A 24,323-nucleotide genomic window follows, 5' to 3' on the forward strand; every position below is an offset into this window, starting at 1 on the left:
ATGTAATAACTGAATATTCTTGTCTCCTCAGTATTACTTTAATAACATCACCTGTACTTGTTTTGGACCACACTGTTTGTTACCTTAAATCTTCACTGTATTGTAGAGTGCACACATGCACAGCTACTGAAAGATTTTTTTTGTGACGTACCAGCTGAAAAGCCCCCAGAGCTGTGGTAAAGGTGGATTATTCCACTGATGATCTAGGAAACTAGACCAAGCTTACCTGAATTCTGGTGTATACTGATGTATAGTAGTGTTTTGTTACAGCCCGTAGGTGCACTGACATACAAGATGAGCTTATTGGCACAGTAGTGGGTGATACTTAGCCAGGTTAAGAAAACTTGACAACATAGATGTAAGAAACAAACCCTTTTCATGTCAGTTACAGGAAGAAAGGGAAAGGGCATTTCTTCTCGATTAATCTATTTGAAAGGGATCAGAAGAGAATATGAACCAAGAAATAAGTGTTTTTCTTGATTTTGTTTTCAGGCAGATTTTTTTTCTGAGTGCATAGTATAGAAGAACCTTGACCCCATAGAGGAGATGTATGTTCTTTTATATTCTTGGCAGAAATAGCATCATTATTGAAAGCAATGCTGCTTGCTTCTTTTCTGTAGGCAAAGGAGATGTTTTTGGTGATGTCTTCTGGAAGGAGTCTACCCTTGCCCAGTCCTGTGCTAACGTAAGGGCTTTGACCTACTGTGATCTTCATGTGATTAAGAGAGATGCCTTGCAGAAAGTGCTGGAGTTCTATACAGCCTTTTCACATTCCTTCTCCAGAAATCTTATTTTGACTTACAACTTGAGAAAAAGGGTAAGTAGATTTGATTTTTAACATGCTCTATAAAAGATCACTTTTATATAAAAGATGCACTGTCTGTATGAAAACCTAAGTTGTGCAAAATCTGGCATTCTTTGTAGCCTCTCTTCAAGATATTTTTTCAGAGCTTGCTTAAGTGACGTGGCTAACACGTACAGTCAAAAGCCATAAGCATTTATTCCAGTGCTAATTTTAAAGGGAGATGGTCTGATTATATCTGGAAGTTTTACTTTTCTATGAATTGGGCAGATTTCAGCATATTTGCAAACTGTCATGTACTTATGATTAAATAGTGTTAACTACGTTAATTTGTAAAACAGCTACAAAGATGTTAAGGGTGTTGCCTGAAGTTACAAGGAAGGTGGAAGAGAAGGTGTGAAATCTAATAATGTAAAATAAAAATCAACAACTGCAATCACAGTGAAAAAGTAATAGGAGCATGACTGATTCTATCAAGAGTTTTTTCTTTTATTATCAATCACGTTTTGAAATTACTTTGCCCATCTAATTAATGCTTCCATTTTCTTATCCTTGATATTTTGGCTGTCTTAATTTCTTCCTGTGTTCCAGTTCAAGGTGTTTTGTCAAATGTGAATCATCATAAGCAAATATTCCATTTTAAATTCTCTGTGTAATCTTCGTGAACTACTACTGTAGAAATTTATTAAGACTGTAATAAGTGTAATTCAGTTGATATGATATTATGGTTCAGCATAGAAGGCAATAATATTACAATGAAAATAAGTTGGAGCAGCTATACTTGTTTTAAAAGAATTTTAAAATATAAGGATGCCTGAGATTATCTAAAGAAATATACTTGATAGTTCTCCATGGTAACTTCCAGGTGCCAAGTAAGTGCCTAGATAATTATACCTGAAAAAATAGAAACCTTTTCATCTTTGAAGTCTGTTTGGAAAATTAGACTTCAAGCCTAGAGTATCATTTTGTTGTTGTTGTTGTTGTCATTGTTGTTTATTTGTTTTTACCTAGTGTTGGCACACTGAAATTAAAATAGTATGGTAATGTTTTTTATCTGCATATTATCAATATAAAAGAATCTAGCTTTTGTATTGGGCAATGCAACATATCTCCATTTTCGAGATATGCAACATATCTCCATCTACTATCTCCATTTTGGTCAAATAAATCAAACCTCTGGTACCAAATCTATATAATTAAAAACTAAGAAGCAAATTTATGTACTGGAGGATTTCTTCATAAGACATTTTGTCAAATGATTTTGAGTTCCTTCAGGACAATGAGAAGACAGCTACTTACCTGGTATTAATAATGTGAGAAATAAAAGCAATGAACGACTTGAGTATTGAAATCATCTGAAGTATCTCTATCACTGACTTTGGCATGTTCTGAAATAACACTATAGGTAATGTAGTAAGATGATCTAAGAATGCCTACTTTTTTTTTTTTTTTTTTTTTTTTCTTAAACATCAATAGAAATAGCAGACTTTGTAACACAGAAGACTGGCTCCCTTAACGCTCACAGTAAGGCTAGCAGAAGCACATCATTTTGGTTCATCTCTCAGCCAAAAGTTCCGGTTTGAGAATCAAATGCCTGCTCCAGAAGTGATGCTCATTCCTTCCATGTTCATCAATGTTGCTTTTCCCAGCCCATCTTACAAATCACTTTTTAACCACAGTATCATAGTTCCTGTGCTGTCAGTTTTCTTCACCAAATGTTCCTAATAAAAAGGTACATTTTATGAGAGCAATTTCCATCCAGTTATTCAAATAATTGGATTTTAATTGAGTTGCAGTCAGCAGAAAAGTGGCGTTGATTGATAATGGAAGTGAGAGTTTGATGGTTCTAGGTTAGCAGACTGTAAATTTATTTCTTTTATTGAAAGAAGACTGATTGCAATCAGAATGCAAATGTTAAATAAAGTAAATAATGTATGCTTTTGGAACTGCACAGACGTTACAGTACCTTAGAGATTGAAGATAATGCACATTAAAAGGCAGCTTTTTAGAGTTTGGAATTTAATCTGGTTTAAATGTCTGCGAATCTCAAATAGAAATAGCTCCCTGGCTTGTCGCTTCTAGCACTCCTCCTGGTCTATTTCTGCAAATGGAATTTTGTAGAATTCAGATGAACCGGTGCCTTCTGTGAGCTACATTTGTGATGTATTGCATGTCCTTCAGAATATAAATACCAGAATTACACTTTTCATTTCAATAAACACTTTCATCCCAAGCTCCAAAAACCTTCAACTAGTTGAAGGGTAGATACTGTATATTCACTCCAAATGTATTCATACAGCTTCCAAACAAATGGAAAAACAGCTTTGGTTGTTTTTTCTTTCCCTTCCCCACTCCAGCTGTATCTCAGGTATATTTTTAGTCTTGGTGACTCCTCTGAGGTGTCCCCATTTCCAGGCTGCATCTGCCTTCACTTGGCCATGGTGCTGGGTCTTATTGCATGGAACAGGGTGCTTCTTGGTCAGGTTTCCCTTAGCTGTAGTGAGCTTTAGCATTGGCCCACTGTTTCACCATATTCATGCATTTCTTGGCTGCTGGATCTCCTGCAGTGACCCCTTTGTGGAGTTGAGCCTCTGTGGCCCAGAGCAGAGCTGGTGAGCGGGGCTGACCCTTCAGGTGTTCCCCCCACATACCGGGCTCTGGCCCCACCTGCTAATGACTGTGACGGAAAAAAGTAGGCATGCAGGCATTGTGAGGCACCAATCCATCTTGGTTTTAGCTGTAAGATACTAGCTGGTCATGGTCTTAGTTGTAAGGTACCAGTCAGTCATGGTCTTAGCTCTAAGGTACCAATTGGTCATGGTCTTAGCTAATTCTAGGGCTGGATTTAGGCAAAGTAAAAAGCTGGATAGGCAAAGTAAAAAGCACCTTCCCATTTCCACCTCCCTCTCCATTCCTTGTGCTGCTTTTCCTACTGGCCTGGAGCATGACTGGTGCTGAGCTGGGAGCCCAGGATGCTTCTTACCCCCTCCCTAGCACGTGGCTGCAGTTATGAAATGCCATCGCCCGTCAGGCCTGAGGACTTTGTGACTGAGTGTAACACTGCCAGTGCTCTGTCCCTGGCGTACTGTGGCTGTCAGCATCCGCGCTCTGCAAAGTTTTGTTTCACTCACTTTCTCCTTTCTAAAACTGTCAGTCCACTGTCAGGTGACTCCCTGAGCAGTTTCCTCAAGTGGCTAAAATCCCTCACAAAGTTATTAGCTGTCTAGTTACCTCTGGCTGGAGCTCAGACTTAGAAAAAAATTTATTTTTCCTAAAAGGGAAGAGAAAGAGATCTCTAATTAACTCTTTCTGCTGCCAGTCATTAAAATTTTCATCTAAATGGAAGCAAAGGGAGAATCAGCTGCCGCTTCTGGGGCTCCAGCATCTTAAGAAACTGAAACTGCAGGCTGGGGCTGCAGGTGGCTGTGTCAGGCTCAAGGGTTTTGCAGCTGAGAGGAAGCTGACAGAGGATTTCTCAGTGTGCTTCCTACTGTAACAATGTTGTGAAATTAAAGCAGGTTAACATAATGTGTTTGTTTTTTTTTCTCTCTTCAGAATTTCATAGCGGAACCAGAGTGTAGGCACTGGGGGTATGTGGGATGGTCAAGTGACAAGCTCAGCCTTTCAGAGGCTGTACTACACAAAGAATGATTACAGATTTGGAGGGCAGCAGGCTGGATAGTGGTCTGTTTTCTCCCCAAAAATATTTAAACACTTCTTTCCAGCCTGGACTCCATAGCTCCCAGTTAGAAGAACCATAAGAAGCTTGTGTGATAGCAACTTATTGTTATTTTCTTGGGATGAGGCACCTTCTGTAGAAAGGTGAAGGGCCTCTGACAGCATTTGCAGCATTCTGTTTTTGGCAGATGTTTCTTTTCGCGTGTAGGAGCTTTGTAACCAATATTTACTTATACCACAGTGTATTTGCTCAGTTAATTCTGCTGCAACCATAAATGATGTTATAGCTCAAAAGATCGTACACGCTACATAAAAGAGAGAATTCTTATACATAATTTATTAAGCTGAGATTTCTCTAGTAAGCCATTTTAGCCTGGATAGAGATTAAATGACTAATTCTGAATTCTTTGGAGCATCATGATAGAAGTCAAAAGCAGTTTCTCCAGAAGTTTAAATTTGTGGCCTGGAATAAAAGAAGGCATGCAGTAGCATGTAGGTACATTATTTGGAATTTTGTAAGATTGAAAAAAAAAGCAAATGAAACTCCATTTTTACAAAACAAGCATGATTTAGTGATTTAAAGCCAGAGCTCCTAGTCAGAAGATATTTCTTGACAGAGCAGTGATTACAACAGAGTCTCCCTGCTGGTATCAGATTACCTTAGTACATTTAGTGGTGTGCGTATTCTATGCCATCCCAACTGTGCCAATGGAAGGAGTTCCTGCCACCCCTTCTAAAAGCTATTTTAAAATATAATTGTGTTTTCTTGTTCAGCATTAGCTTCACTTTTCTTCCCTTTTATACTCTAAGGTCTAACTTGAGAGAGGACCTCTCTCAGATCAAACATTTCAGCTAGGAGTGCTTGGAGTCATGATTTGAAATCTCATGGGGCTTGGCAGCATGGTGTTTGCAGAGGCAATGGCCTTGTATTTTATCTTTCCACGTGACAAGTTTTCTGATTTTTTTTCACAATGTAGCTTCAAAATGGTATCCTAGAATTCTTTCTGATATAGAAGACTGAATTGCTGGAACATTTTAACAAAAGTTTCTTAAAATAAGGGAAAAGAGTGAAAAGTTTTTATTTTAGAATATTGGCCCATTTGTTGATGGATTTCAGAATTGTCAAACTGACAGGTTTCTTCTTTCTGGTCTGTTTGTATTCACTGAAATAACCCCACAGACCCTGCGGGATGAGGGTGTTGATTCTTGACTGGCATACCTCTCACAGCACTGAAAATCCAGAGCATTCGATATGGCTAAAATGTCTGCATGGCTTTGTGGTTTGGGAGTTACGCCATATTTGCTGAGCAGAAAGAAAAACTGTCATTTTCCCAAGAAAAATGTCTAAATGTAAATAAACACAAGTGCTCACTCTGTTCTTTCCCACAGTGCTTATGAAAAATTATTCAAGTAGTTGAATTTTCTTATATTCCCTGTTTCTCCATGCCAATCTAAGCAAAATCTATTTTATTCTGCTTCCTCATAGGTGTACTTCATATTGCATTTTCTCTCTGACCTTGGACACGTTACTTAACTTTTGTCTCTGCTTAACAGATAACTGTCTATCTAGCTCATAGAGTTTTGTGCAAATGGTCCTTATGCCCTGATCCTGAAGTGCTTTGAGGAATCTTACATGTTGTTAGGTTTGCACATCTGCTGTGTATTATTTAAACAATGTGACTGAATGAATTAAAGCCCCATGCTCTAGGGATGATGTGCCCTTCAATTTCTTCCTACTCATCTCCTGCAGCTTGTTGGAACCCTTCAGGTAAAGCTTTAATACCTAGAGATTGAGAGGATTTGCCCAACTGCAAGCACTTACTATTCATGTTTCTACAGTGATTCTAAGTATTCAGACCAGAGTAACTCCATTACCTTTCAGAGACATCACCTTAAAGTTTACTTTCCAAAACTTTCCAACTCTAAAGTTATTTCTGTTCTATTTAAATCTCTATGACCTTGAGCTTTAGGGTTCTATGCTTCTGCAGAGAAGGACTGGGCTACAAACAATTGATGTATTTTATGTAATGAGAATGTATATATGTACAATAGCACGACAAAGTAGGAAGTTATATGACTACAAAATTGGTCTGTTGCTTGCATTTAGTACATAATACATTTTCAAGTAACTTTTAGCTGTAACCTAAATTAATCTATGTGGGTAAGTATTGAAATGCTTCTTTAAAATGTTCTTAAATAGCTAATCCCTTCAAAATTGATTAGATAAATTCATCATTTATTTGAGATGCCTTCTTCTGCTGTTAATAATGAGCGGGTCTTCGCACATATGGATGCTGCAATATAATGTCTGTGTAAGTGTTATAAAAAAAAGTAACTTAGTTTATCGTAACAGAGCACAAAGTGTATTTCCCCAAAGGAATATTAAATTGGTGAATTTTTGATAGGTCATTCACTAATAAATTGCTTTAAACTAATGTAACCTAGTGATCAATAAGTATTAATAACCATCTATAAATGAAACTGGTGGAAAAGCTGGTAAGGATGAATTCTGAATTTGAATTCTGACCTTTACAAATCATGTAGTGTTTACAAAGGCTTTCCATATAAGGTAAACCTATTCTGAGTAGATGAAAAATCCAGCTGATGAATTAAAATATAATTTATCTTCAGAATATTTGAATCTTTTAAATATGCATATTCTGATTTTGTGAAGCTATTTTCAAATGAGTAATAGAAAGTTAACATAAAAAATGGTTTTCTCTCATTTTTAACATGTACCACCACCCACAACAGTTCGTTTATCCCAAGAGAAGAAAATGTATGACTTTGATTTCTCCCCTCCTCCACCCACACAGACTAAAGCATAGAGATAGTTTTAATATAGATAAAGGTTACTTAGTGTGAACGAGGATTCCTCAGAATAGCTCTCCTGGTGCTTTTTAAAGTAGAAAATTTATTTCCTAGGTTCTAGGAGAATTCTGAATGTTGGCCCACCAACTGGGACAGAAGATGATAATCCAAGGGACAGTTACAGCTTCTCTTACGCAGTCTAGGAATCAGGTCTTCATTGCAAAAACAATGAAATTCTTGCTGGTACTTTTACAGTAAGAAGGATCAGTACTTAGCTTAAACTGTTATTTTTCTCACTATTGTGTTTGCCTATATAAATAGGAGAAGCATAATTTGGATATAAGGGAGGCTTTGTGTAGTGTGATTCCTGTTTTCAGCATGCACACACACTGCACTGCCACTGCTTTCAGTTAAGCGTAGTTAAATTTAGTCCAGTTTTGGACTATGCTGGCACAGAGAAGGGGGTTGCTCCAGGCAAATTCAAAGAGTTTCTATGCTTTCTTCAAAGCTCCAAGTCTGTCTTCTGCTTCCCATAACCAAGTGGCTGTACTTTCTAGATCTCTGTTTTTCCTTTTTAAATTATGGTGCCTGTCATCCCTGTTTATGTATGTGTGTATATACATATATAATGACTGGCCTACCTATTGCTGGATCCTCAGGTAAATCAAACACATAACAGACACATTTTCTAACTACCAGTGCTGCCCAGGCTTCTGCCTGTTTGTGCCATGTTCTAGATCATAACTGCACTGACAATTTTAACATCTTGGTAACATTTGTGCCCTTGTATTTTGTGATTGCCTTCACCCTGGTGCTGCACACACTATTGAGCATTACTGACCAAGCAAAAGACAAAACAGTGACCTAAGATCCTTCTGTATATTTTTTTTTTTCAACTCTAAAAATGATCTCTGATGTCTGTGGTCTAGGAATATAGGTCTGGGAAGCATCTGACTCTAAGACAAACTCTTACTAAAAGGGTGTGATTTCCTGACATAACAGCTTCGGTCTTGTGGTCTTCTCTAAGGTCACTAAAAGCTTAACTCATGGTACTGCAAGTCCAAACACTCAATCCACTCAAGCTACTCCATGAAGGAAAGAGAATGTTGTTAGCTGTGCGATATGAAAGCTGAGTTACAACGGCAAAGCTACATCCCTGAGCATCAAACTTTATGGTCAAAGTGATCACATGGGTCCTTTCTTCAGCTCTCCAGTGAAAGCTGGAATAGCTGCCCCCTTTTAAAAAAAGAGAGAGAATTAAAGAAGTTTTTCTTAAACTATGAGGCTTTTATTTTAACTGTGAGCTATTGCCCGTCAAGACAAATGAAGCTCTTTTCCTCTTTGCCTACTTGCGTCAGGTCTTGATACCACCTCCAAGGACTCAATTTGTTATGCACCAAGATATGCACAGAGCAAGTAGCTTACCTTAAACGTGACAAATGTTAAGGCTTCTTTTTAAACAAAGCCATTTCCCAGCTTGATTTATGAACACTGGGAGGTATCTACAGCATTTGTGTTCAACTATCCTATATGATTAGACACCTGCTATTTTTCCTATATGCATCCCTGAGAATCAGCTTTCTAGTTGTCTTTGAACAAGCATCTTGCTTAAGGGATGCAGCTGGGACTGCACCACATTCCTGAGTCTCAAGCCTGCCTCAGAAGAGTAACACAGGGGATGCGGTGTCTGATGTAAACCTGCTTAGCAGGCTGCTGCCCCATTTCATTATGTGGAATTGAAGTGTTTGACTGCTGACCATGAAGTGGAGTAACCTTTAGGTGTGGCCTTGCGAAGGTTTTTGATTTTAAAATACAGTAAGCTTTAATATCATGGGAATGAACCAATTGCAAACAAAACTTGATACGGCATGTGGCATTTTGCCAGTCGCCTGCTATGACCATAGCTACCCACTATTGCCACAGCTAAGTCAAGTGGTAAGGAAGGCATTGTACTGGGCTGTGGCTTAGTACAAGAACTTACAGAAATATGGTGAGAGTACAATCATGAATCAGCCCCTCTTTCTTTGGTATTATTTTTGCACCAGGCAACCATGTTTTTTTTTTTTTTTTTCTTCTTGAATTGTGTGTGATTGCCTCTTCAAAAGAAAGTGCATTATCACATGAAATTCTTGTTTAGATTCAGATTTTCAAACAGAAATGGGATACCCAACACTGATGTAGAATATTAAAGCCCTGTACAAATGAATGTACTGAGTGTTTTTAGGATAATTTTTCTAAATCAGTGAATTGGAGAGGGGACTTAGCACTGCCTGAGAACGCTTTTTATTCTCCGTCTTGCTTTCACTTTTTTTTTTTTTGTTCCAATTCATTTTCTCTTTCCATCTATTATATTCCAAAATGAGGTGTGAACGTCAATGTCCTGTGTAAAGGTACTTGCATTTATACTGAGTTTAGCAATATCTTCCTCAGGTGAAGCCTACAGTGGTTGGCTACTCTGGGTATACTTACTGTCCCCATATAGAACTTGAAATAGGTACAGCATGATCCCCAACAACTGTGCAGCTGGACATGTAGTGATTTTAATTAACCACATGCTCAAATCCATTATCTCTCTATTCTTCCCTAAGTTAGCTGTGAGACTGCATAATATTTTCACCAGCTTTTTATCAGGAGTTGTATCTGCTTAAGCCATTTTTAATTAATACATAATTATGAATGTGAAAACCTGGCACTCAATTAAAATAGTACTTGAGATTCCAGTAATGTATGGTTTTGTTCCCATACACTTAGGTGTTTCTTCTTTTTGTAACCACCTTCTGGGGTCTTCTTGAAATACAGAGAGCAAAAAGCTCAACACATGCCTTGTTCTAAGCCTTTGTACCTTGTCAGGCCCCATCTACGAAACATCTATAGCACGTGTTCCCTGGCACCACGTAGCTTCAGAACAACCTGGTCTTTTCTTGCAATTCATCTAAGATACTGCACCTTCATCTTGATATTCCGGAGGATCTGCTTCTACCATCCTGATAAGCTTCACCCTTGGTCATTTCTCCCATATGCTCTGTAATAAACATGCCATGCAACAAAATTATTTTGTGATTCATTTGCAGAGCTGACATCAGAGGATCTAAGAAAATTTCTGCCAAAATCATTTTGTAACACAGTGGATGATTTATTTTGAAAACTGCCTTAAGCATTGTCTTTTTTGTGACAATGCAGAAATATGTTCCCCCTTTTTTTTTTTTTTTTTTTTTTTTTTCCTTTATTCTTAAAAAATGCAAAAATCTCAGGGCATTACTTTTTAAAAAAGTTAATGACATACCCAGCTGCACCAGAATAGATGAATCTGTTTCTCCAGTCTTCAAGGTTGATGGCTATTGTTATTTTGTACAGAATTTCAATAAATAATGTCAACTCCAGCGTTTTTGCACTGTTGCAGAAGTGAGGCATGTTGCAGTCTTCCTATAAGTAATAGGATGTGCAATTTGTTAATTGTTTTTCAAGGTTTCACTGTTACTTTGCAGGAAAAGTGTTATTTATGGCCAGTTATTATCTTGATTAAGGAACACAAAATTGCTGTTGACTTCCATCACATACTTGATAAGATAGTTTAGACTAGAACTGAACTATTAGGATGGTATAACCCTTACTCTTTGCTATTAGAACTGTGGTATTGTCTAGAAACATATATTTAATTTCTCTTGCCAGTGTTTTTAAATTGCTCAAGCAGCAAGTCTTGTAGGACTAAAAGTTGTATCTGGCAGTTCAATAGCTTACATGCATTCAGTGATTATCAGTGAAAGAGGAAATTCACTTTTAGTCCAATGACAAATTCATTGGACTAAGTGGAAGAAGTAATAATGAAAAGCTTTGATTTGGGATGTCATTTGGGAACAGTTCTATCCTTTCACATAAAGCATTATGATGTTCTTTGTCAGTAACATTCAAAACTGTAATTTGTTTTTGACAATCAAGGAGGTTCAGAAATGACCTTCATTGTTTATGCCCACACCACCCTCTAGCACAGATGCAACCATGAAGGGAGTTTGAAAATCTTGATACTTATGGTTTTTATTGCTCTGTTATTTTTATGGTATGCAGTATATTTGTTAGTGATATGAAGGCATAATTTTGAAAATAGTTTGAGGAAATTCTTAACGTGCTCTCTGAAAATCTATCATTAAATATTGTGTATTGCTTGCTTCACCATGTTTTCCAGTCAGTAAGATCATCCAAACCCAATCAGTGTCATTACAGAGCTGTCCAGGAAGGCATACTCTGTAGAATAATAAGGACCGTCCCAGACCATGTGGATGAAGTAAAAGCAATTAAGACCTGAAATTGTCTTATTCAACAACTTGTCCCCTAGCTGGCCATCAAGTAAACATTTCCGATTACTCTATTTGCCATCCTTTCCTGCCAGAAGTTGCAACACGACATCCACAGTGTCATGATCCCTGAGGAATGCTATTAAAGCAGCCAAGAGAACAACATGAAGAAGTCCAGAGCACCTTCTAGTGATGTTATGGTACTTGAGGTGCTTTCTCAGCTACCCTGACAATCCAGGATCACTCTAGTACCCAAGTGTAACCCTACCAACACAGCACCTTGTAGGTAGTCTGATGTGAGACCATGGTGGCACAGGCTGCATTGTATCTTACCGTCACAAAGCTTGCTAGAACCAGGTGTACCCAACATACTTCTTCAGAAGCTGTGTGGCGTGGCTACAGAGCCCACCTCTCCCTGCGTCATGATGATCGTCAAAAGCAATCTTGCTCAGTATTTCTGCATGAGAACCCAAGTGGGGCATGATTGATCCTGGTGCTCCTTCTCCCCCCGTGTAAGCATGAGTGACAGAGCTGCTTTAGGGACCAGAGATGTGGCACTTGCATCCTGCAACCCTCCCACTGCAGAGAAGCGTGTGATCAAGCTGGAGGCTGCTGCTCCACAGTTCCTGGATGAATGCCACATGGGGGTTTGTCAGACTATCCAGACTTAACTTAGCAACCGTGCGCGGGCTCGGGATGTGCCGAGCCAGCCTCGGCACACTGGGCCGCCTACCCCTGCTGGAGCGTGCCTGCCGGGTCACATCTGCTGCGGCAGGGAAGGCAGCAGTCACGCTCCAGCTCAGGGCCATCTTGTGTGCTTGGTCTTTCTATTTAAGAACATCCTCATCCCTCTTTCACCAGTAATTTCTTGTCCCTTAATTTTGGTAAATGCTGAATCAACCCTTTGCACGGTCAGAATGAGGGCAAGAGAGTCTGGGGAGGAGTAGAGTTGGAAAAAGTCTGTTAATGCAATGACAAAATAAGGTAAACTAATTGCCTTTGTAACGGGTGTAGTGTAAAGGCAGCTGATGTTAGGCACTATTTGGCTGTTGTTGGATCAGCAGCTCTTTTGTTCCCCCATCTTAGGACATTCACCACCTAATGCATCATTGTGTTAGGAAGTTTCCCGTTTTCTTTTTCCTTTGACTGTGTTGTAACTTGCACTTAATGCAGGAATAAAATCAAAAAGAGATTTCAGAAATACTTTAATAGCGTAACATAAATTGGTAAAGGTCCCTTTGCAACCCAAATATTTTTTATTTACTATTAAACAACTTCAATTGCCTTTAGATATCCTAAGTGATTTAGAGAAACGGGCAAATGATTTAATTTTGATTTTGTTTTATACTCTAGTGGAGCAAACAACAGATTTGGAACAAGCTGCTTATACTAGACCTTGGAAATTAAACTGTTCTTCATATTGGGCACTGGTAGAGCTTCTCTGCCTTTCCTGATGGCAGACAAGCCCGCAATACGTTGACTCATGCTTGTTTGGATTCCGTCAAGCCTCTTTTATTTCCTTGATTATGATTCTAGCACTGCTGCCCCAGCCAAACTCCTGCTTTGATTTCCCTTGAAACTCATGCTTTCCAGAGAATGTCTTTGCCCTAGAACCAGGAGTGAGTTATATGGTGAGAGCCCGAGTTACAGGAATATGCCTAGTCTTCAGAAAGCTATTGAATGCAGAACAGTGAGGCTTTTCTTCTCTCTCCAATGTGAATCTGTGTCCATGCAGCGTTAGGTGAGATTGATACAGGGGCTGTGGAAGACAGCAATAGTCTAATTTTAATTTACAAATCTAACTGTTTTGGTAAGTCCATTGTTGAAAGCGCATGTTTTGATGACTGAACATGATATTTTGAAGCACTCTTGTTCACATCATTCTTGGTCCTTTGTAAATCTCGAATTTTGAAACCAGTAGTCAGCAGCTTTTCACAGAAGCGTGGGAGCTTCAGGTAAGTGAACCACTAACCTAAGCACACAGACTAACTCATGAGTACTTTTTATTTGGCTTTCTTAATTCACTCTGAGATATGATGTTAAAAGATCAAGTTTCTTGCTTGGGTAACATTTTTTTCAGGCTCTAGAAGTGCTATTAATAACCTGTGTTAGCCTTCATGTGGATTCCGACTCTGTGCTTATTGGTGGGGCACTCTGGGCACGAACCTACAGACAACAGTTTCACCCTATTAGTTTTATTTCTTGAACCACTAAAATAACAATTGCTAAACTTATTCATTTATTTTTTAATTTGACTTAGTTCTGTTCAGGTTTATGGAGGTTCTTATTCTGCCTTTATCACCATGTTATCTGAGCATCTTCTGGTGAGACATAAAGCAAAAGCACTAACATCTGAGCATCTGCCACACGTAGTTTATTTTGGATCTCTTTTCCATGAATAAGTAAATGTATGTTCAGTATAGTGGTTTGTTTTGGTAGGGTTTCTTATTCGTCTTTGTCAAAGAAGGTGGAGCCTATGCCCTGGGAACAGCAATTGGTGGCAGTTTCTTAAAAGCGAGGTGAAGTCGAGCCCCATCTAATATTTTACATTACTACATTTCCTCAATGAGATGCATCTCGCAAGCAGTTCCGTTCATTTCCCTGAGAGTGAAAGGCTGGAAGATCGTTCCCTGGAATTACTTCTGTCTTTAAAAAGACAAACCACATTTCCTCTCTTAAGTGTTTCAAGAATCTACTGAATATGACTATGTAAATATTAGCAGACAACACAGTGGCAATCTGATGGTATTTGTTTTCTTTTAAGAAAAACGTACAATAAAAGAATATTCCAATCTTGGTCCTCCACAGGATGTAGTATTTGATATATCTCTTGATTTTGTGACATTTAAATGAAAGCCCTGACTGTGCTAGATCTAAAGTATGTTCTTTATCTTAATGCTAAATAAAAAGAATAAGTAGACAGTTGTATTTTCTGTTGGGAGAAGAGAGGACTAATCGTTGGCTGTTCTCTTCAGTTACTGTAGAGAAAAGAAATCTATTACCTGTTCCAAAGTTGCCCTGTTTTTTTGAAGATCCTCTCTTTGCAGTTGCTGCATCTTGGTAATGAACTCAGTGCTGCCTAAATCCGTGGGGCTTTTTAAATGATGTGTTTATAACCTCCCTCTTTTTTTGCTCTGACTCACATCTTGGATGTTAAATTGTGTAACCTGCCAGGCGGTTGCCTGCTATGAAAAATGTTGTAGCTGCAGGGATTATTATTAAGTACGTCTAATAATTTTCATATTTTACTGATCTATTTCTGGATCATTATGCAATCCGCTAGTTAGTGGGACTAAGTTGAAGGGGATAGGGCAGGTTGGGGTGGCAATAAACACAGATCTTTTGGCATGCTCAGCCTAGCAGTGGGGATCATCTGCATGCAGGTCATCTCTTTAAAGCTGTCTTGCTTTGTAGCAGGTTGCCACATCCCCTTCCACCCCCAAATACCAGGCCATTTCCTCCCAGTTAAAGCTTTGCATAGTGGGGACAGGAGGGCTTTCAGCAGCTGCTGAGCAGCTATTGGCAGGCCTTTCCTGCTATCAGGTAGACATGCCCCTAAACGTAGAGCACGTGTGTTTATGTTTGTGTATGCAGTAGATGAGGATTTAAGTGCAATTCAAAACAGTGTCAATACATGCTGGAAACAGCACAGTAAATCACCATATGTTCCAGAGGAAATGCCAAACAAAGTCATGATCGCTTTATATGTGCACAGCTGACTGGCAAGCATAAAGGCAGACTCCTGATGGGGGATGCCATCATATGCTTTTCTTCTTCCTTGCTATAGCGAAGCATGATTAGAGCCCATCTGTTTCCCTTAGTGCTGGGGAAGGGTAGGAAAACATTCAGCCCAAAGTTTTGCTGCTGGAGAATACGCACCACCAACAAGGAAGCTAAAAACAAGCAGCTCTCAGATGTGTTTGTTCTCCGTTTCTCTTGAAGTACAGCATATAAAATTGCTTTGAAATTCTCTTCCTTCTGTGCATCATATTGCTTTATGTTACTGTAGTGACAGCCTGACGTTTGCTGGCTCTGGTTCACAGACTGGGCATGTTTGGGAACAAACCCTAGCACTGTGTGCCCATTAGGTTCACTCATACAGCTGGGGACGGGGCAGTAAGCATCTCTGTTCTTTTTACCTGTGCCAGCATGGATTATTTAATGTCTGACAAAGGCTCTAAGTGCAGGTGTAAGAGTGGTGGTATTTGCTGACATGTTTGGCAATCAGTTTGTTTTACGTATTTTCCAAGCTCTTTAAGGATACTTGATACATCTAATAAAAAGCCATAGAAAAGCCTAATGATTTTTTTTTTTTTTTTAATTAAACCTGAATTAACTACTATAATTTAGCTCTCTTCAAACTAGATACCTATGTAGATTGAAGTCGCTGTACAATGATAACGTTGGCTGCCGTGACACCTACTGGTCGAGCTGAGCTGAACAAGGAAAGCCTGTGGGTACTTGCTCTTTTCTCTTCCTAATGATGATTCCAGGTAATGTTTGACTCTTGGAGCAAACACAGCAGAGATGGTGTCTCTTGGAACAACTGACACATCTTATTTCAATAAATATCCTGTTACTTTGTGCGCAGATATAGATAATCACTTTTCTTTTAGCTTTTAACTTCTGTGCTTTCCATTCCTAGTAGCTCTTTAATCTTCAGCCTCTTTGTTTCATCTGTCTTATCTCCATTCAAGTTTCTTTTTTATCATCCATTAATACTGTTGGGAACTGCAAGGATATCACTTTGAAGTCTTCTCTGAATTGTCTTCCTCTCCTAGAACAGTTCTTCATTATCTGTGATCATTTCTTTAGTGCCAGAGACCAATTACCGTTCTTACTGCCCTATTAGGCATTCCACTTTTCCAGGAAAGGTAAGGAGCCCTTCATGCAACTTCTTCCATGAGATTCAGTACTAGAGGATGTTTTACAAATATTGAGAAAATTTGAACTTTTCCATACATATAGAAATAAGGATGTTAATAATTCATAAAAAAAACAGCTTTGCATCTCCACTGAAGAGTGGCACGTGGATAACTTTTTATAACCATATGAAAAAAAATGTATACTTTTTCAGAGGGATAGTTTTTTTGCACTCAAGTAGTGCTGCAGTCTTCTTAAAAAATGCATTGTCCTGTTTGAATCTAGAATATAGTATTAATTCAAAAAGCTACACAGAGGTCTTAGGTTGTACTTTGAGAGACTTCGTTTGAAAGACAATCTATAGTCTAGAAGTTTGTGTAGCTTCAAGTACTGGAAAGTTACATGAGGTGACTTGACCTGATCTGGTTGTTCCCAGTAGCTGAGAGGGGGGAATTCCTTCTGTCTCTTCTTCCCTGTTTCTCATTTCGTGCTCCTGTCTGTCACTTGTTCTGTGTCCAGCAACTCCAAGACTGTCCAGAACCCATTCTGCAAGCCCACTCAATACCTGGCAAAAAAGAGAGGATTTTTTTTTAATGGGGTGTGTTATTGTAATCTGGTCTAGTGCATACCATTGGGTATCAGCAAGGGACAACATGGCTGGGTAGAAGGGGTGAGGAAGGAGCTGGAGTGGAAAGCAGATTAATGAAGCCTCTCCCTTTTTGGCAGCAATCAGCTGACAGATTCAACTGTCGTATGTAGTTTTCTCTAGGAAAAAGCATTTGCCATTTCTTGCTGGCCTCTTCCCCTGCCTATTCTGCCAGCTCTGCAGATTCTTGATGTGAACTGCTCCTCCTCTGTCCCTTTCATTTTCTTTGATTCTGGGTGGGTTGCTAAATTGCACTGGTTAGAGTAGGATCTGACTCCCATCTTAAGGCATCCCTCAGCATGACCAGCATGCTTTTTCTCTCTCTTCCCTTGTGGGAGAGTTGGGTGTTCTCAATAAGTATTTTTTTTTTTTTTTGCATGTGTGGCATCATTTTTATTATAAAAGGCCAGAGAAAGAACTATCAACTTTACACTGAAAGTTCAAAGATTTGTGAGGTTCCTAGAATATGTGATGGTTCTGATCTTTAAGAAGCATCCTGCATAATTAAACATTTACAGTATAAAGTCGTTGTACACCAATAAGCAGAGTATTATGCAAGGATTTTCCTCTAGAAATTAAATGGTCTTTAACATACTCCTAGAAGTTACAGAGATGAAGAGAAGATGGGAAACTTTGAGCAAGGTTTTATGTTCCTCAGGAATTTAATGAAAAGTTGAGTTTGTATGTGATATTATCACCGCAGAAAATGATACTGAGGATTCATGTAGGTGGTCTACACTAATTAGAAATGTTGTGTTGTGTATCAGTCTGTAGTCTAATTAAGAAACACCATGAGGTGAGTAAATAAGCTCAGCACTGGAGAGGTAGGGATGGAATCTCTATCAGACAGCTGAGATGGTTGGAGTGCTGCTCGCAGTACCCACTGCTGCTGAGCAGATGAAGTGACTTTGCTATACCAGTCAGAATGAGCTTGTTTTGCTTTTCAAGTCTGTTCCAGACTAACATTTAAAAAGTTGTTTTGAGGCAGTGGTGTTATTGCAAGGTGCCGAAAAATTCCTACTTACCTGTGCCCTCCCTGAGGGTTGAGTTCAGTGGCTGTGAAGAAATTTCATTTTTTCTATGTAGTAATAGTTAAATGCCCTTAGCACATTGAGACCCTCAAACTCAAAAGCAGTCAGCGTGTCAAAGACCTTTATCTGAAACAAAAGGAAGGTTTATAGATGAGGATGCATTATTCCAGTTGTAAAAACAGGGAATTAATCTCTCTCTGTCCAAAGGGTTGGAATTACAGAATGTTCAGTATGTTGCAGGATTTCCTAAACTTGTCAGGGTCCAGCTTCCTATAGAAGTTGCTTAACCTTAATAATTTTACTCTACATTTTTTGTATCCTGTGACATTAAATGGCCTGCCCAAATTCACGCAGGCAATCTGTGGCAGAATTTGGAGCTAAATCTTGATGCTGGATTCCCAGTCCAGTTCCTTAGGCACTTTCCGGGCTGACATACCTGAGAGCTAGATCCTGAAAAGAGCCTGTCAGTCAAGTCGCACTTCCAGCAAGCCATGATACCGCTTAGACTAGAAACCTACAAAGTAAACCTGCATTTTGTAGCTATTTTCACACAGCATTAGTGTGCTGTATAGTGACATATGACTAAAAACTGTCATTTAAAATCTCAAATTATAGAAAATCTGAGTCTTATTTTAACCACAATCCTATGTTTAGCTAGAGAACCCTATGTAGAGATGACTGACCTTGACTTAATTATATACTTCCACAATGCCTAATTTGTGGGGATGTCATTTATCTCGTGGTAAAGTTTCAGAGAGTGGGGAAGTGCGGGACTGCGATTGAATTTCACTGTTTCCTTGTGCTGCTGTGGCAGTTTGACCTTGGCTTCAAGAAGTAGAAAGGCACCGTGTCCTTTAGAGGTTTCCATATGGACTGGCTGGACTGCCATCCTGCCAGGTTGGGTACAGCTGAGACACCAAGACAGAGCTCTGCTGTGCTCTCTGGCTCCAAATGAGCTCCAAGCAATGCAGTTCTGCTGTCTCTAGTGCAGCCACTATATTGAATTACATTTTATTTCTTTTGCATTCATGCTGTGAGATTGAAAATTAATTACCTAGAGCAGGGTCATTCAATCTGGGGACCTCCAAGGACAGTTTCTTTGGTGCCAGATGCAGCTGTGATACTCTGCTTCCGGAGGGCCCATCAGGAGCAGGACAAGGGCTGGCTGGGTTTTTCCATAGCAAGCTTCCATTCACCATCCTTCTCAGGGGTGTGAAAGTACCTACAGCCTCCTCTGTGGGAACAGGCTTACTTACAGAATACAGGAATGTGCCACGCATCCCTTGTACCTTGGTGACTCTCCTCTCAGTTTACTTGCTCACCAAATCACAGACTGGCTGAGGTTGGTAAGGGACCTTTGGAGGAGCCCCTTGCTGCATGCATCCCATTGCAGGTTCTGGGATGCTGACAGGACCCCCTCATGCATGTAGCTCTCTCTGTCCTGAGGACAAGCTGCGATGCCCAAGAAGCTGGAGTGATGGGGCTGCTTGCAGGCATCCCTTCTGCTCACGGGGCAAGGAGGCAGGCAGCTTTTCCTTCTCCTACTAAGTCTCCTTCATGGCATTGTCTCTGTAGAGCTACAATGAAGAGTTTGTCAGCAGGCCCGTTAAATGTTTGCAATCAGTAAATGGGAGTTGTTAGGCTTACATGCGCCCCATCTGCTCAACGTCACAGAGACCAAAAATAGAAATGTGATTTTCTTTCTAACCTTGTGCGTCAGCCTGAATAGTAAGAGCTTCTGCGCCTTTGTGTTGCATTCTTCTTTTGCGTTACTGTAAAGATATCTGATTGAATGCTAAGTATTCCTTATTCTATCAAAAATCTCAATTGGATGCTCCTGCAATCTTTCGTTATTATGTTATGCCTCTTCTTTTGTAGCCCAGATAACAATCCCTCATAAATTTTGTGCCTGGTGCAGCATCTTTCTGCTTCCCTCTCAAATTTTTGTATGGTGACACTGCATTGACTGTAAGCAATGAAATAAGGAAGGATTTGTGATGAAGTCTGAGCGATTGCACGTAGCTTCTGAGATCACATGGTTGCTCACTGAGAATTAGTAGATCTATAAGCTGTTAAAAATAAATAAATCACATCTCTTTCTGGCTTCTGTGCCTGGGCAGAAGGAACAAATTTGGAGTAAATACCAAAGATCTTTTAGGGACATGTGCTGCCTACTTCTAGCTCTTGTGTAGGGTTTATATTTTCATATTAGAATTTCAGTATTGCAGAACAACATGATAAGAGCCATTGTACATGTCAAGATAAACTCTGTTAAGTCTAAATCCCTGACTTTGGGTTCCTTTCTCTTTCTTTCCTTACCAAGACTCTTTGGAATTTTTAACGTACTGTTGCTGAAACTGGAATCTGCCTTTTTGCATTAATTACCTTTTTGAAAAGCTCTTCTCAAGTTCTTAGGATATATTTAATCCACTGTATATTACCAGTCTGCTGAATTTCTGATGTAATAGTTCAGCAAACTGTGTTGTGTCTCAACATGGTAAGTGCAAATAATTGTTTGTCCTAAAACCTTTATGGATATAGAAACTTGGACGTGATGAAAACATGACTTACAGCATTATCAGTCAAACTTCACAGCAGAGGCAACTCCAGGCTTACTCTGTATTCATTTCCTCTTGCAAGCATTGACATGGTGCAGTTGTACTCCAGAACTGTGAATGCAATCATTTAGTTTGTCTTGGTTGTGCTTACATTTTTACAAGCATATCTTTCATGAATATGTTTGAATGTTGTGGTTTCTAAACCACCTTCGTTTTGGGAGAATGCAGTTTTGCAAAGACAAAGATTTTTTTTTTTTTTCCAATGAAGATACAGGTGAGATCTCTGCCTTTCTATCAGGTATGTAAAGCAGAAGAAAGGATGACGGTAGTCTGAGATAGTACCTTTGGACTCCCCAGTTACGTGGCTCTAGTTGGGTTGGTATCTTTAACTACATATTTACTCAGCCTCCTTTGGAGCATGGGTACCACTGTAAAGAGCTTGCTCCAGAGGTCTGGCTAACCAGGTGCCTGGTGTTGGACAGTAACCACCGGTACTGCCTACAGGACAGCAAAAATACAAGGTACCAATGTTACAGTACTTTGGGGGATAATCTCACATTTAATTAAGGAAATAATTAAGGAAATATAAATAAAATAAAAAAAATAATTAAGGAAAGGAATCAGAAGCAGTGCATTGGTATTAATAACCCTCTGTGCATTTTTCTTCTGTGAATTTGTCCTTGTACCTTCTGAATCTCCTTAAAGCTGAAATTAAGAAATTCAAAAGTACCATGGCAAGGAGATTCAAAGGTTAGTAGCAAGGCATGTGAGAAGAGCTGCCTGTCTTGTTTTGAACCTGCTAATGTTATTTGATACTCCCAATTCTTATATCAGAGCAACTGTTCCCTGTCCTCTGCCCTGACACCGATGATTTTGTAGCTCTCTGTAGACCCCTCTGTGCGTTCCTTCTCCTCCTTTCCTTTCTTCTATTCCTCCTTCCACCCCCAAGGTGAGACTACCTGTCGTGCACAATTTCATTCTGAATTTGACTAATAAAGCATGATTACAAAAAGTGATGAGGTAAAATTGTTCTAACATTTTCAAAGTCAGGTGTTTCAGTTCATAAAAGTGTAATTTGGAAACACAGAGCAATATAAGTAGGAAAGAAAAGCTTTGAAATGGAGCATTTTTGCTTGATTAAAAGTAGATCTTTTGAGGATTTTTTAGGAGCTTATTTCCATGATAAAACAGCATTTTTTTGAGTTTGTACAGGGCAAGATAGATAACAGGATTTTCCTCTTTTTGGAAAATGGACTCTCCTCTCCCAGCCCTTGCTGTGCCTCGCAGTTCTGCAGACCTTCAGACCTGTGCCCATTCCACAGCAGGAGCCAGGCCAGTGGGACACCAGCTTCTAGCCAAAATCCAGGGTCCAGTGTGCACAGGGTGAAATGAAAACAGATTTCACTACGAAGAAGTGTTTCTCCCTGCAGCCTTTAAGCAGGTTTTGGTAGAAGAGGATCTTTGTTTTTATGCTTCTGGTTTGGATTCATACCCTTTTCTGACTGATTTAACAGCTAGCTAAGGACTCTGGCTAATCATCAGTTTAACTCTTAAAGTTTCAATCTAACTGCTTATTAAAAAGTTAAGAATAATGCACAAAGGACCTAGTTTATTTTTATTTTTTTAAATACTGCAATACCTCCCAAAATACTACGGACAAATATGGACACAAGGCAATTTTAGTCTTCCGAAGTACAAACGCTCAACCTCAGAAACCACAAGTACGTCATCAGGTATAAGCTTTTTTCCCTCCACTTAGCTTTAATCTCTTTATAGCTAACTTGCAGAATCATCAAAACTTCTCGGTGGCCCTGTGGTATTAATTTGCTTTGATAGATGGGTTTTATTGATAAATCTGAAATTCTGTGCAATTGAATACGTTATTTGGCTCCTAGCAACTGTGGCAGTGGTCTCCATAGAGATTACTCGAACACTCCTTCGTGGCCAGATACTTCTAATTTTGGGGTGACCAAATCTTTGATTGTCTGGTTTGAGACATTTGGGACTTGGTTATCAGAGAAACTGGGACATTGCTGCAGCTCTCATCAGACCTGTCTCGAACCAGAGGTCTAAAATGGACACAGTCAAAACAGAGATTGCTTTGGAAATGTTGGCTGACCTTTCTTTAACTTAGTTTACACAAAGGTAAAATAGGAAAATTATGCCATCTGCTCCACAGCAAAATAACTGTTCTGAGGCTTAATTATGTTTTAGATTGCAATAACAAACATAATGAGGGGAGTGAGAGTTTTTTAGTTAGTGACTCTCAGCAGATTTTGTCCACTTAGAACTTCCTGGAAGTGCACAGAGGGTGAACATTTAAGAAAATGATACGGGGATTGATAATAAGTGATTTGTTAAGCTGTTACTGCTCAGTTTTCTTTGCGGTGGGGGAAAGTATGAGAAACCTGATGGTGAGGAAATTTTTAGGTTTGTATAGGGAAGTGGTTGTGCTCTATATGTATGTACATCGGTGTGCATCTCAAGCATCTTTCAGTTTCCTCAGTGATAGGTAGAATATTGAAAAGCTTGAAGTGACAAGTCACAGCCCCCTTATTTAAAAAAAATGGGCGGGGGCTTAAATTCTAGAGCAGTTAGCGTAACAAAGTGGTGAGAAAAATCCAGAAATACTGCTAGATGGGGAATAGATGAAGTGTGACATATGATTAAACAACTTTATACAAATTTCTTATAAGAAATAAAGTCTTTCAATACAGCATATGTTAAAATTCAAACGATAAACTGGGGTCAAGAAAGAACAAAATTCAACCATCAGAAAACAAGAGCAGCATTTTATTTATTTATTTATCTATTTACTGTGGAACAATAGCACAGAGCAGCACAGTGTTTCACTTTCACTGCAAGTATCACAGAGAAAAGGAGATTAAGAAGAATCTTTGAAGCAAGCAGAGTATTTTACAAACTGATAATATGCAGCAAGGTAAATCAGCTAGATGAGTAAGTTGCTACAAGCCTGGATAACTCCAAATTAGATTTTGTTCCCTTTTTTGAAAAGTGAGGGGGTTTGTTTTCTGCTCTTGTACCATAAGGAAAAAAAAGGTGCAGGTACATGAATGTGCATGCTCATGGCATGCTGATCCTGTGCCCAAGTGTTTAGCAAGCTCAGGTGAGACGTGAGCTGTATTTTAGAGGCTTTGGCCCAGCCTGCTGTGCACTGGCCATGCTGACGTGTACTTCTGGAGGAAAGTGGGTGGGAAGGGACTGTGGAGGACAGAGTGATGGATGGGCCATGCTGTATGGGTGCTGTGGAGCTGAGTGCCAGGTCTGGCAGGGCTGTCTCCGTCCTTGGCTCTCCTCCGAGAGAGAGGCAGCAGCATGTCCGCGTGTGAGCCCACTGGGGCCAAGTCGAGCTGGGGGCAGAGGAGCAGGCGATGCAGCAGGGCTGAGCGGGGCTCTGCTGCCCTTCCTTCTTCAGCCTGGCACCTCGTGCTGTTAAAGGGAATGGAAATATTTGCAGAGTAAGGTACCACTTACTGCTATTAAAAGAGCCCGAGTCAAGCCTTATATTAATATTTATTTAACCCCACAATGCTAAGGGAATAGTGCTGTGGAGTAGGGAAGCTATTTATTTTTCACACAGCAGAGGCATTTTGAAAAACAAGAGCTGGTAGCACAAAGCTGCTC

At 39.5% G+C, this 24,323-nt stretch overlaps 1 protein-coding gene across 1 annotated transcript in view; it reads left to right on the forward strand.

Moving 5' to 3' along the window:
* Positions 1-24,323, forward strand: part of KCNH1 (potassium voltage-gated channel subfamily H member 1) — a 179,647-nt gene that overhangs the window by 107,920 nt on the left and 47,404 nt on the right. The window contains exon 10 of the mRNA XM_032185662.1: positions 621-817. Within this exon, the coding sequence (XP_032041553.1) occupies positions 621-817 (197 nt within the window). The remainder of the gene's footprint in view (positions 1-620; positions 818-24,323) is intronic.

This window comes from Aythya fuligula, chromosome 3, assembly GCF_009819795.1.
Source record: "Aythya fuligula isolate bAytFul2 chromosome 3, bAytFul2.pri, whole genome shotgun sequence".
Classification (NCBI taxonomy): Eukaryota; Metazoa; Chordata; class Aves; order Anseriformes; family Anatidae; genus Aythya; species Aythya fuligula.